This window comes from Pungitius pungitius, chromosome 17, assembly GCF_949316345.1.
Source record: "Pungitius pungitius chromosome 17, fPunPun2.1, whole genome shotgun sequence".
NCBI classification, from domain to species: Eukaryota; Metazoa; Chordata; class Actinopteri; order Perciformes; family Gasterosteidae; genus Pungitius; species Pungitius pungitius.
The window spans coordinates 12,579,603-12,594,436 of record NC_084916.1 but is presented as its reverse complement, the minus strand read 5'-3'; the positions used below and the strand labels follow the sequence as shown (position 1 = coordinate 12,594,436).

Below are 14,834 nucleotides of genomic sequence, written 5' to 3'. Positions count from 1 at the left end.
GCTTTACTGGACGGCTTCAACTGTAACACTCCACAATAATTATTCTCCAGGATTAGGGCTGCCATTATCATAATCTGGACATTGACAATTACCTATAATTTGCAAAGATGCGCTTGGTTCTTGATTGCAGAGGGCTTTTTTTTTTTTTTCAAGCTTGCCATCACTAAACAGTGACAGTAATAACAGCTAATTTTGCAGGCAATATATAAGAGCTTACCGGGGTGTGCAAACACTTTCCCACCTGGATTTGCTTATTCAACCACCGGCAGTAAAAACCCGTGCAGAGCTTTTTTTGGGGGGGTTGTCTGTGTTAGAGAAGCGGGGAAAAAGGTAAGGACCAAGTCTCGTTTTCATGCTTGTGGCTATTCCTGATTTTAAAGGCTGTAACACCGGTTGGCTGAGGGTTTAGTTTGGACTGTGCCAGAGAAACCTTTTAGCATTCTCCCGAAGATAACCCCGGTCCGGCCATGGCGTGCCAGGTAGGAGCTTTTAGAAACGAGAAGCTTGCTTCATAGCATCAGCACCGCGCTGTTACAGCTCGCAGAGCAAGAATTATCGACGCGTCACTCCGTCCACCCCCCCCCCCCCCCCCCCACACCCCCACATTTCACTGTGCTGCACTTTACTTTCATCTATCTGTATATTCATCTCCATATTGTCCGACTTTTCACTCGATCTCTATCTTTCTCTCGGCTCACGCCATAAATCGATCTCGATGTGATTTAGCTCATCAAAGCCCTCCCCCCCCCCCCCCCCCTTCTTTTTCTTTTGCAAAACACGATGAAACGCGTACGTTCTTGGAGCTGAATAACCCAACGTGTATTTATGAGCCTTGTTGATGTTTACTCGTTTGCTGCTTCGGGCTCCCTGCAGCCTGCAGATCGGGGTGCGCACGGCCCCCATGAGAAGATAGGCCCCCAGTGTGGGGAGGGGGGGGGCGCAGGTAGGCTGAATGTGCGCCTAGTGGGACATCCGCGTCTTGACAGCTGCATGAAGCTTTTCAGCGTGGTAATTTCAGATAATATCCCGAGCCCTCGCTCTTCTCGGCAATTTGTATGTGAATAACCGAATAATTTCCCCCTTTGTTCCGTCTGTGCTACCTCAAATCCAAATAAAGATGCCTTTTAGTATTAAAAGTGGTAGAAAATTACAGGTAATTATCTTTGACGGTAAAAACGCTGTAATCAGCGGGCTACATCAAAAATTACCCTAATTATGCCTGCATTTATGAGAATGGAAAAAAAGCCTCACTTGGATAAAAACCCACAAATTGTCCCAAATATCTCCTTCATATTGAACGCTGCTGCAGCTGGCTGCTTTGTTCAACATCGATCCCGTGGAGCTTGGCATTTAACGGCCCCTGCATTAGGACGGAGGGAAGGGAGAAAACATTTTGTCAATACTCCTAATAATTGAGGGTGAAATGACAAGATAAGCTGGACCTGGAGCAAATGTCTTCGGAGGTGAATGTAGAGAGAGCAGCGGGGTAAGTTCATTTCCTCCGGTGTTCAGTGCATTTGATAAATCTATACAGTTGGCGCTTTGCAGTTATTTAAAAAAATGTTTACTCTGGTGGGCTTTTCACTGAGCCGCGTGTCATTACCTCGCGTTGTCTTGTTTGAAGCATGGTACACACCAGGGGTACGGGAAACGGGCCCGTTTGAACGTCATGTTGGCCCAATACGATGCATACAAATAAAAAAAAAGGCCCCGTTTCAAATGAATGTGAAATCATGCAACAGCAGGCATCTGTTTTGAGTCACGGTTTACTCAATCTGACAAAAAAAACATAAAAAGTGTATGTACAACTCAAATCGCAGATCATATTTACAGACAGACAATTTGCTTGGTTTTGCATGTTGGAGAGACAACCCGGGGAGATGAAAAAAAAAAGAAATAAAAAAAATAAAAAAAAACAGGAGTCCCACCGTGTCGACAGGCTCACGGCGTACGCAGAGTGTACAGTCTTTGCCCGGAAAAGTGGCGGAAATGTCACTGATAATATTTGGTATATCGACGTTCAGATGTTGACATGAATGAAAGCATAACAAATATGCGAGCCACCGAACAGCCATGTACGCTTTAAAAAAAATGGTTAGTTCCCTTTGTTTGTGTCATCAACACCGAGGCTTGGCTGCGTATTTTTTCCTCTCTTTTTTTTGTATTTTTTTCTTTTATTATTATTTATCCTGCAGCCGAGGGGTCCTTCTCCTCTCCAGCATCCAGTCTCTGCGCTGACACAAATTGTAGGCTACGTTGGAAACTGCATGATGGCGGAGATCCGGAGGCCTCCCGACGGGCTCGTTTGACCTTCCAGCCTCACCGGTCTATCTCTGCATCGAGTCTTGGTGTGGGGAGGAATACCAGTGAGAGTAGCCGGGCATGTAGCTGTTGGCCGGCATGTTTACTCCTTTGGAAGACGCCGAGACGTCCCATATCGGCGGGATGGTCGGGGAGCGCGGGGACAGGGACATGGAGCCCGGCATAGGGTCGCTCTCGTGCGGGTTGCCGCCTTGCTTGAGCAGTTTCTTGAACTTTGACCTCTTATTCTGGAACCAAATCTTTACCTGCGGGGGGGGAAGGGAGGGGAGGGGGGGGGGGAAGAAGCGTGCATGCGGTTAGTGGAGGACGTGGAGAAAAATAGCCTGCGTTGAGTTGGGTAAAGGTTGGTTAGTTGCTGGACAATTGCATGTGTTAGTGTTGTCGAATGAATAAAAGGTCCTTAGCCAAACAAAAACATCCACAGCCAAACAGTGTTGATAATAATGAATGTTCAGATATTTGTATTGGGTATGCACACGAGGGTTTTCCAGGCGTTGGTGTCAACGTGTAGAGAGTGAATTCCTTCCTCGTACCTGGGTTTGTGTCAGTCCTAAAGAGGCAGCCAGCTCGGCGCGCTCCGGTAAAGCGAGGTACTGTGTTTGCTGGAAACGGTGGTTCAGGGCTTGAAGCTGCAAACTGGAATAAATTGTCCGAGGTTTTCGAATCTTCTTGCCTTTCCCATTAAAACGAATCTCCCCATTTTCGATCACCGTCGTTTTCTGCTGCTCTGCAACAAAAACAGGCAATGTTATTTATTCAAACCCGCAGTCTGCGTTTTGTTGTGCAGGAAAACACAAACGCGTCTAAACAGCTGTGGGAAAATTCCGCCAAGATAAAGGAGAAGAAGAAAAAAATTGGCGGGGCCAAATGAAACAGGCTGAAATGATCGCATTTGCCTTTAGGCGCCGTGGCAGCCACAATCCTCATACGCTGTCATATTTAGGATATTGCTGGTAATGACATGTCAATTAAATGCTAATTACAACATTCAAGGCGTGCGGGCTGCCTAATTTTCACGAGTAGTCTGTGAGGATTGCACGGTCGCGATGATCACACCCCGGGCATTTAAACAGGGTTTCGTGGGAAGCGAGTGGAGCTCCACACGGGACAGCGCGCAGCCGGAGAGGGTAATAGCCGGAATCGGGAATTATCTAGTGCCATTTACGCGCGATTTTCTTCGATGTAATCGCCCACCTGAGCGACCATTCGTCCACATTTTGGAGTGGCCGTGCCGCGACTTACTGTGGCATGATACCAACACTGGGCAGGGGGAGTGTGGGGGTGGAGGGGGGGGAGAAAGAAAGCCACTTGCTAATGGCTGTATACTATCCGCCGCCTGGGATGTACGCGACGCGGTGCTTTTTTCTCTCCCCACTTGGCACGGTGCAACAAAAAAAAGGGGGTCTCTTACCTGCGCCGTCTAACCTTGTCTGTCCTCCCGTGTTGTTGTGATACGATGGCAGGTACGGGCTGTGGTGCGGGTGGCTCACGTAAGGGTAGGGTAACGACCTGTTGTAGGTGTTGGTCCCGGTGTACGCGCCGTTCTCGTGCTGGTGGTGAGCGTGTGAGCCGGAGTGGAGACAGTGCAGCGGGTAGTGGCCGCTGGCCATCGACGGGGAGCTCTGCTGTGAGTGCGACTGCTGCCCAAACTCCATGAAAGCAGACTTGGACGAGTCCTGAGCCTCCAGACCGTCAGCCATAGTAGTCATGGTCATCATCGAATTTTCTGCCTTGAGAGCACTCACCCCCTCTCTCTCTCTCGCTCTCTCTCTCTCAAGACCAAATCGGGTTTCTCTCTCTCGCTCTGCTGTTGTCTCCCTCTTCTCTCCACCGCGAAAAGATATTGTCCTATTAACACCCGGATTTTCCAGAGGCGTCTTTATTTCCCCCCCTCGTTGTGTGATATTCTCGCTCAAAGTGGCGGAAGGTAGGAATAAGTTAAGGGAGAGATTTTAAGGTGGATTCTGTTAAAATTGAGCCCTGCTTCCAGACTTGATGCAGACACTACAAGTAAAATGGTTTGTCTCCAAAGGGCAGCGCCTTCCGATTGGTCATCCAACCCAACGTCATCAGTGCTCTGCGTTTCACGGAGACTTGAGCTGGAGTTAACCCACCTTACCAGCTCCCACCACAACTCTGGGGGAATCATATATGGTGGGAAAGACGCATAATTCCTAGAGACAAGCTTCACGCGTAATAAACAACTCTTTTTGAATTGCCAATTCGGTTTTGATTTTTTTTTACCCAAACCCTGCAAATTACGCACGACGTGCAGCCTAACACGCTCTTTGATTTAGCTTAATTATCCAGACGTCTATATGTGCCTCTTGTTTCTCAGCCTTTAACTCCTCCTCTCTTTGAGGATTAATAACTTAAAGGGAAGCGTCAATAGTCATCGTGATTAACAAAGAGTGAATTAAAGTCGAAATTCGCTTTAATATGAAATGATTCAAGAACCATTAGATTAATTCAAAAATATATTTTAAAAATGTTAAGGTGGAATAGATATTTTTTATCACAAAGTGTAGAATAACCTCAGTCGTTTTCTATATCAGCTTTTTAAAACATTCTGTCCTACATAATATATACATAAAATTATTTTTTACGTCAAAGACAGTCCTCAAACGAGCCTTTTACTCCAGCCTTTTATTAATTGACAAAAGTGTAAATTTATATATTTACTTTTTTTTTTACAGAGAATACGTGTTTATTAAATGGTTTTCGCTGTGTATTTGCTCTGATGTCTGCTAATGATCAGTCCCGCTTTGAAACCCCCTCTGCAAGTAACGTATATTATCACTGTTCGTTTTCCCAAGGTCTACTGACCATATGATTAAGCATCTTCAGACAATTGCAAATGTGACACATCAAATAACAATATGCCTGAGGTACAATAGGTTATTTTGCACATAGAAGGGTGGATATCGTGATGAACTGACAGTGCCTTTATCCCTGTTGTATTATGAGGCCGAATAGGGTCCTCAATATATGTAAATTATACAGTTTGCCACTGAGGGCTGCCATGTTCGATTCGCATATAAGATTTAAATTATATTTCCAGGTACATTAACGCAGTAGGTATTCAAATTATGTTTAGCACTTTTTCAGCACATTTTTGTCTACAATGTGGCATTCAGCGATTTCACCAAAAAAATGGGGGATGAAAAATAATTATGGTAGCAATCAAGTTACTACGAAAACCTATTTGATTAGCGGCCACACTTTACTCAAATTGCAGCTATAAAATTAAGAACAATTCGCCTGTAATGATTATGGACTGGATTTATTTTGGGAGGGTGGAATAAAAGTGGATATAGCATAAATTATCCCCTAATTATACGCCAGCGTCGCCTCAATTATCCTCTTATCAAAAATGGTTGTCTAAATGCAGCGTTTAGTTTTCAATTTTCTCCTTTTCTGTAACCAGAACTTGGTACCTTGCTATTATCGTTCCGGTTGTTATTTACTTTGTGGGATTTAAAAAGTGCACAACTCAGCCGGATAATCATTTTTACAGCAGCGGACCACGGGAGCGCAGAGGCGCGCGGATGTGAGCCCCGACAAGGATTTATTTTTCGAAATAATATTTTACAAACAGGCTGCCTCTTCTGTCGCCAGCAGCACTGAAGGTAAGAGCTTCCTCTGAACGCTCCTTTTTATGCCCCCCCCCCCCGCTCCCTCCCTCCTGACTCTGGTGAATGATTTTATTGCCTCTAAAAATTCTGTATTTTAGGCACACGGCGTGGCCGCTCAGACCTCGCAGGATTCAGCCCACCTCGGTCACCCCTCAGTGATCTAACATAGTGGCCAATTCCCCTGCCCGTGTTCCACTTGGACACGCAGAAGAGAAACCAGATCCTATACCTTTTTCTAATCGCCTTTGAGTGCTACTACAAAGACGTACATGCTTTGCAGTGATGTTCAGCCGCCCCCCCCCCCCCCCCACCCCCCCGGCGGGGTAAAAACAATCGTCGGTCTCGATTGAGATCAGACATCTTCCTCCCGTTTTTTTTTTTTTTTTTTTTTTTTCAGCAGCATCTCCTGCGAGCCGCCGCAAGATTCTTGCGGCACATCTTGGTTATTGCGGGGTGTTCTGCGCGGTTAACACCAGAGTCGTTGGGGTCCCGCAGGCGTGCTATGGGAGGCACGCGGGGAGTAAGTGAAGTGGTGAAAGGACGGATTTGTTTGAGCGCCATGCTCGACCTTGGTGCTTTCGAAATGTTTTAAGGCTTAGCCCATTGCGTGCATGCTGACAAACCGTGTCTCATCGGGAGCCACGTGGTGAAACCAGCGGTTACAAGGGACAGTGGACAAAATTCGTTTAAAAATCAAAAAATATTTGGACTTGTAAAATAAAGCATGCTCCACCTGGCTTCTGTTGTACTCTGTCATATTAGCAGTTCCTGAGGGGAAATTATTTTATTTCTCACCTCGTCTAAATGTCAATCACACAAAAAAATGAACTGCGTTCAGCTGCAAATGTAGAAATCACTTTGTCCCTAAGTAGATGATTGACCTTCAGCACAATCAATGGCCGTGGCGGTTGAACAGAAGTGGTCTTTATTTCCAGCTGTCTTATAAACGCTGATGAATGACTCTCTAAAATCACTCCAGGCCTGGGATTTCCCTCACATCCACTGTCCACGTCGGGATGCACGACAACTGAGAATATTCTACTGTGCGTTTAGGTGTAACCTGCCCTTATTTGTATTGTTAACACGATTGCTGCCACTTTGGAAGGTGAGCTGTGGCATCTTAAACCTAAACTGGTAAAAAAAAAAAAAAAAAATCAGCGCGTGGTTGGGCAAGGTCCTTTTACGGATGAGATGGATGCGTGCACAAGTTTCCACTGCTAAAAGAAAATTACAAACTGTTGTCCACTTCTGTCTCTCTCTTCCAATGTGTCACTGACTGCTGTCACTGTTGATGTGTTTGTTTGTTTTTTTGCACGTCTGCGCGTATATATTTTCTTGTCTATTTTGGCCACACGTGTTAATCACATATGAGCGCCGACACGGACTCATTACTGTAGCTGCAGGCTGGGCGTTTGCGGTCGGTGGAAAAGCCACTTCCATGGCCGCTTTGGGGACGCCGAGGCTCGTTGCCTTCTGCGCAGCGCAGAGCCACCGGGAAGCGGCGTGGAGAAGCGCGTGCAGACGCGTTTTCCCCACGGCTGTCACTGTACCTATGCATTGAGAGAGGGAGCGGCCCCTCGCACAAAATGCATGGACGCGCAACCTCACAGCCCAACGTGATCACCGATCAGCCTTTAATCCGATCGGAATCCACCCGTGCCCAAATGGTTTACGCACTGATGCCAATTTATGCAAAGCTTTGATGTATTTTCTGAAAGCGCGAGACTACACGGAGAAGAAATAGGGCAAAAACCGCGCACGTCCTTTTGCAATACGTTTTGCATCATAAATTGGGATTGCATTATCTCTCTAGTAAATAGATAAATTGGCATATGCATGGCCCCAGGTGCAGGGGAGCGAGGGACTTCAGATGGACCCAGCGTAGCGTGTTGCTTGAGAAACTCAATGACCACGTATGAGCAAAGGCCTGTACCACCGAGTCTCCACAGACTCTCATAGACTAATGGATTTAATTTGGCAAACTGAATCCGCACTGGTCCCACTCAAGGGCCGAGTCCTAATTAAGACTGCTTGTTTCTCTTGTCGCCTTCTCTCCCCGCATGTTTAGGTCCAGCTGACTGATTGCATCGCGTGGGGGGGGTTTAAACGCTGTCACTCTTTTCTGAAATAGGAAAAAAAGAAACGCAGTTATCCTGCAATTCTGTGAATTCGGTGGCAATGGGTTTGATCATCCTGATCACCAGAAATGTGTGGAAATGGCGACAGTGTGCCGCATCATATCAGTGTTATCAAGACAATACATAGGTGAGACATATGGCCTACTTGTCTCAAATTGACAGTTTTAAGCACAGACTGTGTGCAAATATATATTTGCATGACGTCTAAGACCTGATGATCCTGTAAATCGAATCAATAACAAAGGGGCTACATATTCAAAAAGTTGATTTGAATGTTTCGGTTACATATAAGACCACAGTGGCGTAGTGTGCGTTGCCCCCCTCCCCCCCCCGCCCCCCCCCCCCCCACACCTCCTTCTACTGAATACGCGACATTATTAGGTCTGACAGCACAGTGGTCGGTCTTGAAGGAGAGGATTTGGTCGATGGATGACAGACAGGAAGGCCAGCAATCATGGGCTCTTTTTTTATCAGAATGTACTGTTCGATGCCGTTTATCCCTGATGATAGAAAATTGCTCTGTTGCCAGGACGCTGCCGCTGAAATAGAGGGCAGGAGCAACATTTCCATTTTCCTGTTTGAAAGCCATTGAAATGAATTAGTAAAAAATGAAAAAAAAGAGGAAAAATGAGAAAGAATCCCCTCGTAAACAAAGGAGAGCAAACAAAGATACCATTTTCCTTTGCCGAGATTCCACCCTCCTCATTTTACCCCCGTTTCGCCCTCTTCCTGCAGCAGAGTGAGGGTTTTACTTCAACGGTTGCAAATCACAACGCTGGCTTCTTATGCAGTCCAGCAAGGCCCGGGCCTACTTCAAAGACAAAGGTGTGTTTCCCAACCTCCTGCATTAATTACAGGGCCTTTTCATCTGTCGCGACCGAAAGGAAAAAAATGAAATGCAAAAATAAAGAAATAATACTGGACAAGAGCATTAAATAAACTCCCGAAAGGTTTAATCATCAATTAATTTCGTATCGTCTTTAATTATTGCACGAGGTCTGCCTTTCAAAAATGTGTTATTTTGAAGCTTTGCGGGCTATTTCTCATGATGTTTATGTCACCGATTCGTTCATATTGTTTAAATCTCGCCTCTTGTATTATAATGCTACAATGGTTTGAAGATGTCAGAGCTTCACTGACTGGTTATCAAATAAATCTATTTTTTTAGAGGTTAAAAACACAGCATTACTATATCTGATTCCTCTTGTAAGTATTCTTTCGTTAAGGCAATATAATGATCTGCCGTCTGAGGATTGCTTATCGGTGTCACAGACGGCTCCTGCAGCAAGGCCACCGTCACCCTGCAGGGGTTCTGGTAGTGTCCGAGCAGGTGGCTTAAACCCACAACCATAAAAAAAAGAAGAAAAAAACAGAAGCCCTGAGCGCCTCACGCTGCATGGAGCCTGCTAGAGAACATCCACCCGAGACACTGGATTACAGTGAGCCCTTTAAAGCACAATTTGATGAATAGTGCAAGGATGCCATGGATGTAAATGTCCGACCATGACCCGCAGTCCTTGTAGCAGCGGAACGATAAGATGCTATTATGGGTAATAAAGAGGACTCGTAATGAGGAGTGTTGATCTCGATTACAAATGCGAGGGGGGGGGGGGGTTCAAGTAATTCAATCTTTGTTTCACACAACACACAATTCCTGTAATATAGATCTCACCAAACATGTTTAGTGTCGTCTTCATAGGGTAAACAACGACGGTGTGATTTAGAATTTGGAGCAGCATCTGCTGGATGGATAAAACATCACCAAATCAAAATATCACAAACCCGAAGCTGAGCTTCAAACCAAACCAGATGAACCATGTAAAAGAGGATTAAACACGGAGAAATAATACCAAACTGTGACACCGGAGAAGATCTCAACTTTTACTCAACTTTGCCATGAATGGGCCTATGTGAAAATACTGAACAATCCTGTTCTGTGGGAATATTTTGTAGATGCATCTCTCACAAAAAAAACCCACCCCCCCCCTTCCCACACACACACACCCTCTCTCCATCCCCCAACACTCTCTCTCTCTCACAGACACACACACACACATTCTCAATACATATATTACAAACTAATAAAGTAGTGTCTGAGTGTGTGTGTGTGTATGTGTGTGTGTGTGTGTGGCTCTCAGGCAGGAATGAATGCCCCACTGGAGGAAGTGCTGCACACAATAGCCGACGCTGACTGCAAAATAAAAGAGCTTGAAATTTAAGAGCGCCGGTGGGAAGCGAAGTGGAAAACAAGGCTAGAGAAAAGGGAGTCACACCTGGTGAGGTGAGACGTGGCCGGCGAGATGCCGCTCGTGTTCTCATGAGCTGTGCTGGGTGGCAGGAGTTGGTCGGGTGAAAGATGTGGACCTTTTGTCTGCTGCACCCTGAGACACTCCTACCTGAAACTGCATAGCAGGCCGGCTTTTGGTTCGGCCTTGCTCTTTGCCCTCCTTCAAGGAGTTGTCTTCTTGAGAAAGTTGGATTAATAGAGAGCATTTGTGCAAAGTCTGAGAGCAATCAAGTGTCTCCACATTCGTTTCTGGTTATTTTGCATTGAGGTTAATAGAAAAAAAAGGGAATGTTCCTCTTCAGGCTGATGAATGTCCAGTGAAAGACATTTTTCTGTTAAAGGCCCTGTACTGACGAAGTCCTAAACGAAGTCTAGTACTGGTTACCAATAAGGCGGATAGGTTCAGACGTGCGCCCGGTGCGCTCGCACACAGCAAAAACGGAGAGTTCCCCGGTTGTTCCAATCAATTTGTATGTTTATTTTACATGCAAATTTATATAGCGGCAAACTTTGCTCATTATACATTTAGCCCAAAATAACAAACCGTATTGCTCCACAAAGGCACATACGCACACTGGCACACTCGAAAACTGTTTGCTTCCCAAATTGGCAACACCTGTGTCTGGGATGCCTGCAGGTTAAATGGCCTACCTGGGCTGATCTGAGGTCAGCTGAGCCACAAAGCACATACAGCCCCTAGTGGCACAGAGCAAAATTAAATTAAATAGTACCAAATGAATATGGCTCCTACAGGCCCCTCAAAGGGGTTTTCCTTGTGAAGCAACTTCATTTTAACATGTACGATATTAAATGTGTTGCTTTCACAAGATTCTTAGTAAACAATGGACTTAGACTTGTATAAAAAATAAACCATGTTTTCCTTCCATCTTTAACCTGGACCATCATCCCTATTAATATTACTATTATTTTTAGCTGCCTCTTTATTTTGGTGCTTCTAATGTTGCAGTTGCTGCTATTATCATCATAATCATCATCATCATCATTCCATTCATCACCAGATCTTTTCTTTCATTTACACTGCAGCTAATCCTCAAAATAATTCCATAAGAACACCAGAATATAAAAAAGGTTGAACAGGAATGTCTAAAAATTTATCTGAAAGAATTATGATTATTGTAAAAGGTTTAGAAAACAAGAATGTTAGAATAAACTGATCACTGAGCACTAAGATCTAAATACGTAAAAAGTACTGAACTGAAGCAAAATTGGGTTGTACACACAATGCAGAGTAAGCACATTTCTAAAGGTCTGCCTCACAGCTCAAACCTGATAAGAATCATCCATCTTTCAAATGTCAAAAGAATTCTCTTTTTTTGTAGAATATGACAGATAATGAAGGAAAAAATGTCATAGATTTAAAGGCCCACAACAATTCTGTGTCCTGCAGCAGCATGATCGTACATAATTACGAATAGACCCTACGAACATCACTTTAGGCTTGATAATAAACATTTTTGTTTGTTTTAATAAAATGAGTTCAGGGTCTCCTTACTTGATAAAATGCAGATCACAGATCAGCGTAATGATTTGGCCAGGTGATCGTGTCCATAGCCAGCTTCATAATATCAGTTATTAATTTGTTGACTGAAAAGCCCTCAGAGCCTTTATTTTCATTTGCTCTGAACTGTCGAATTCAAGTGGGGAGATTTTTCAGGACTTTGTCCATTTTATTAAAGTGAAGGTAGCCAATTATTGCCATCATTGCCCTTGAAAATGCATTACGCCTCACCTGAGGGCTCACTCAATCAAAGAGACTGAAGGGGTGATTAACAGACGACTTCTGACCTTAATCCATCGCAAAAATCCCCCAAAAGAGCTGGTCTGCAATCAACATTTCTCCCTCACTTCTGTGTTGCAAACCTTCTTATTGTTGGCGGCCCCATGGCCCCTCTGGGTTGAGGAGCTTCAACGTGGCCATCTTCACCTCTAAGTTGGTTCAACCTTGAGTCCATCAAATTAAGATGTTTGTCGGTCGCTAAGATTTTTAATGAAACCTGTGTCAACAGAAAGGTATAAAATTGGCACTTAAAGTCCCCCAAATGAGCATTTATTGGGAGTATGTAAAAATGTGTTACAACACAGTTGCAGATATGTTAAGTAAAGCTGTGCACAACTCAAAAAAATCTAAATATTATTTCATATGTGTTTCCCAATATTATTATTCACTTATATCTAATTACAAACACAATTTGAGTGTGTCCAGACCATTTCCCAAATGTTTTATACTATTTTTAAATGGTACAATTGGGGACTGCATGAATTGCTACCGTTAAAGGTCAATTCTGATTTTCTAAAATGGTCTTGATGAAAGAAACTCAAAAAAGTTAATTGATGCAATACGATGGTTCAAATTAAACAATGAGGATATATCAAGTAAAAAAAAATATTTGCGTCATTATTATTCCTGAAACTAGTTTACGACCTGCAGTTTTCAAATCATTTAAATTTTTCGTTTAATTCAAACAAGCTTAATCGTGCCAAGCTTCCTCTGGAGCGTTGCCGGCCTGTCTTTAGCAGCCTCCTCAGCTGGGGATGGATGAGCATTAGTCAGACATCACGTCCTGGAGACAACCTTTTCCTCCTGAGTAATTAAAACGAGCACAAAGTGGATGTAATGTTTTTAACAATCATTTCAATCAGCAAAAAGTAAAATGGATTTTCTTTTTTTTTCTTCTTTTTTTCAGGAAATGCTCATGAATAACTTTTTTTAAAAATCTCTTTTGTCTCCCCCTGTCCCCCCCTTCCCCGACTGCCCCTCCAACCCCCCCCCCCCCCTCCAACCCCCATTGCATGTCCATCCACTGGCCCACATCTCTCCTCCATTGCTTCCCCCACTCTCCTCTCCATATTCCTCTTCATACCCACTCTACCCCTCTCTTCCTCTCTCCTCAACCTCGCTCCATCGCCCTAACCCCACACCTCCTCCTCTCCCCCCCCCCTCCCTCCCTCCCCCTAATAGGTACGCCTCCATCCCCTCTTGGCAGCAACACCCCCCCACACCCCCCCCCCCCCCCTTCCAAAGTCCTCCCTCTCCCTGGTTGGTTTCCACAGCTGTGGTGAGTGAGGGGCAGATGACCGGAGAATTGGCCCCTGGGAGAGCGCTGAGCCATCCTGGTGCTATTAGGCTCGTGGCTAATAATAGGTGTTTCAGACCAGGGGAAGATCAATCAGGGGGAATCATGGGGAATGTTCGGAGCAGCGCTTTTTACACATCGGCCCAGATGGATGAAATTACACTTGTCAGTTTTTAGTTGCATTACTCCCAAATTGGTTGTCTACTCTTTTTTCCCCCCCTCTTTCTCTCTCTCTCTCTCTCTCTCCCTCCCTCGCTCTCTCTTCTCTTCTCTCCTTCTCTCGCGTTGCCCTCATTCATGTGTCAGTGGCCCGCTAAAGGGATTCAATGGTGAAATCCCTGTCATTTTTGTCTTTTTGGTGTTTAGCCCTCAGCCAGCGACTGTGGCCTGCAGATGCACTTTGAAGAAATCCGTTTCAGGTCTGGTCTCATGACTCGGGCATTTGACATGTTGAGGACAGGTGTGCGGGTGTCTATGTATGTACCTTTTTCTTAATCCTCAAACACAATTTATCTGATAATCAGTTCATAATGGTTTGAAAATTGAAATGTTTTCCTTTCACATTGGTTTTTTCCATGTCACAGTTTGCTATATTGGTGGGTTTATACTGTTGACCGTGTAATAAAGGATAAGAATTGTGATGCATTTGTTATGTTTGATTACAAAAATGTGTTTAAATCAAATTTATGAATGTGTAAAGAAGTCATTTTTATTGCAAGTAAATTAGTCTGTCAGGTCCAAATCAAACTTGTGGTGTATCTCATTGGTTGAAACTGAATAAAACACAATACACAATACTCACTTTCTTTTGTGTTTATTCGAAACATCAATCAATTTGTCAAATAATAGCTGCAAATTGTTGCATAATTTCTTTGATAGAATCACAGAAATAAAGACTGAGACTGCAGGTAAAAACAAGACTTGGGACAGGACAATGCTTCGTTACTATTATTACCCTAAAATTCGTAATGTGATTGATTTGATTTTGACTCAAACAGTTAAGAACGCTTTATACCCACAAAGGAAGCTCAGAATGCAACAGATGAGCCGTGTGGTGTTTTCTGTGGCGTTGATGCCCTGTAGGGTGCAAGAAGGGTTTATGCCTGGCAGTGAAATATATCATCTAAACGTGTTACGTGATAACCAGCCCAGCGCGTCAATCGCAAAGGTGTCTGAGGCCCCTGAGACGAAGCGTTTTGAGGCAGAACAGCTCTTTCTGTCAGTGATTTCCACTTCTGACTAGATGTTGACAGACTAAAATGTTTAGAGTTTACAACGCTTCCCTTGCAACTTGTCCTCACATTAACAACCTCCCCTTGATGTGGGTACCAGCCAAAGCCTCTGGCTCAAAGGGGGA

General features: G+C 44.4%; 1 protein-coding gene and 2 long non-coding RNA genes across 3 annotated transcripts; 2 read left to right on the top strand and 1 right to left on the bottom strand.

Moving 5' to 3' along the window:
* Window positions 1-1,009: 1,009 nt before the first annotated feature.
* LOC119219374 (uncharacterized) lies at window positions 1,010-13,411 on the top strand. Its single transcript, XR_005120488.1, has 3 exons — window positions 1,010-1,486; window positions 5,840-5,951; window positions 13,363-13,411. It is a non-coding gene; the product is annotated as an uncharacterized LOC119219374 (long non-coding RNA).
* dlx6a (distal-less homeobox 6a) lies at window positions 1,749-4,711 on the bottom strand. The gene is made up of 3 exons (XM_037474516.2): window positions 3,734-4,711; window positions 2,856-3,049; window positions 1,749-2,567 (listed from the first exon to the last, which is right to left on the bottom strand). The coding sequence occupies exons 1-3, from the start codon at window positions 4,038-4,040 to the stop codon at window positions 2,328-2,330; spliced, it is 741 nt and encodes a 246-aa protein (XP_037330413.1). The 5' UTR covers window positions 4,041-4,711; the 3' UTR covers window positions 1,749-2,327.
* Window positions 13,412-14,118, top strand: LOC134107036 (uncharacterized). The gene is made up of 2 exons (XR_009942587.1): window positions 13,412-13,953; window positions 14,062-14,118. It is a non-coding gene; the product is annotated as an uncharacterized LOC134107036 (long non-coding RNA).
* The last annotated feature ends 716 nt before the right edge of the window (window positions 14,119-14,834 follow it).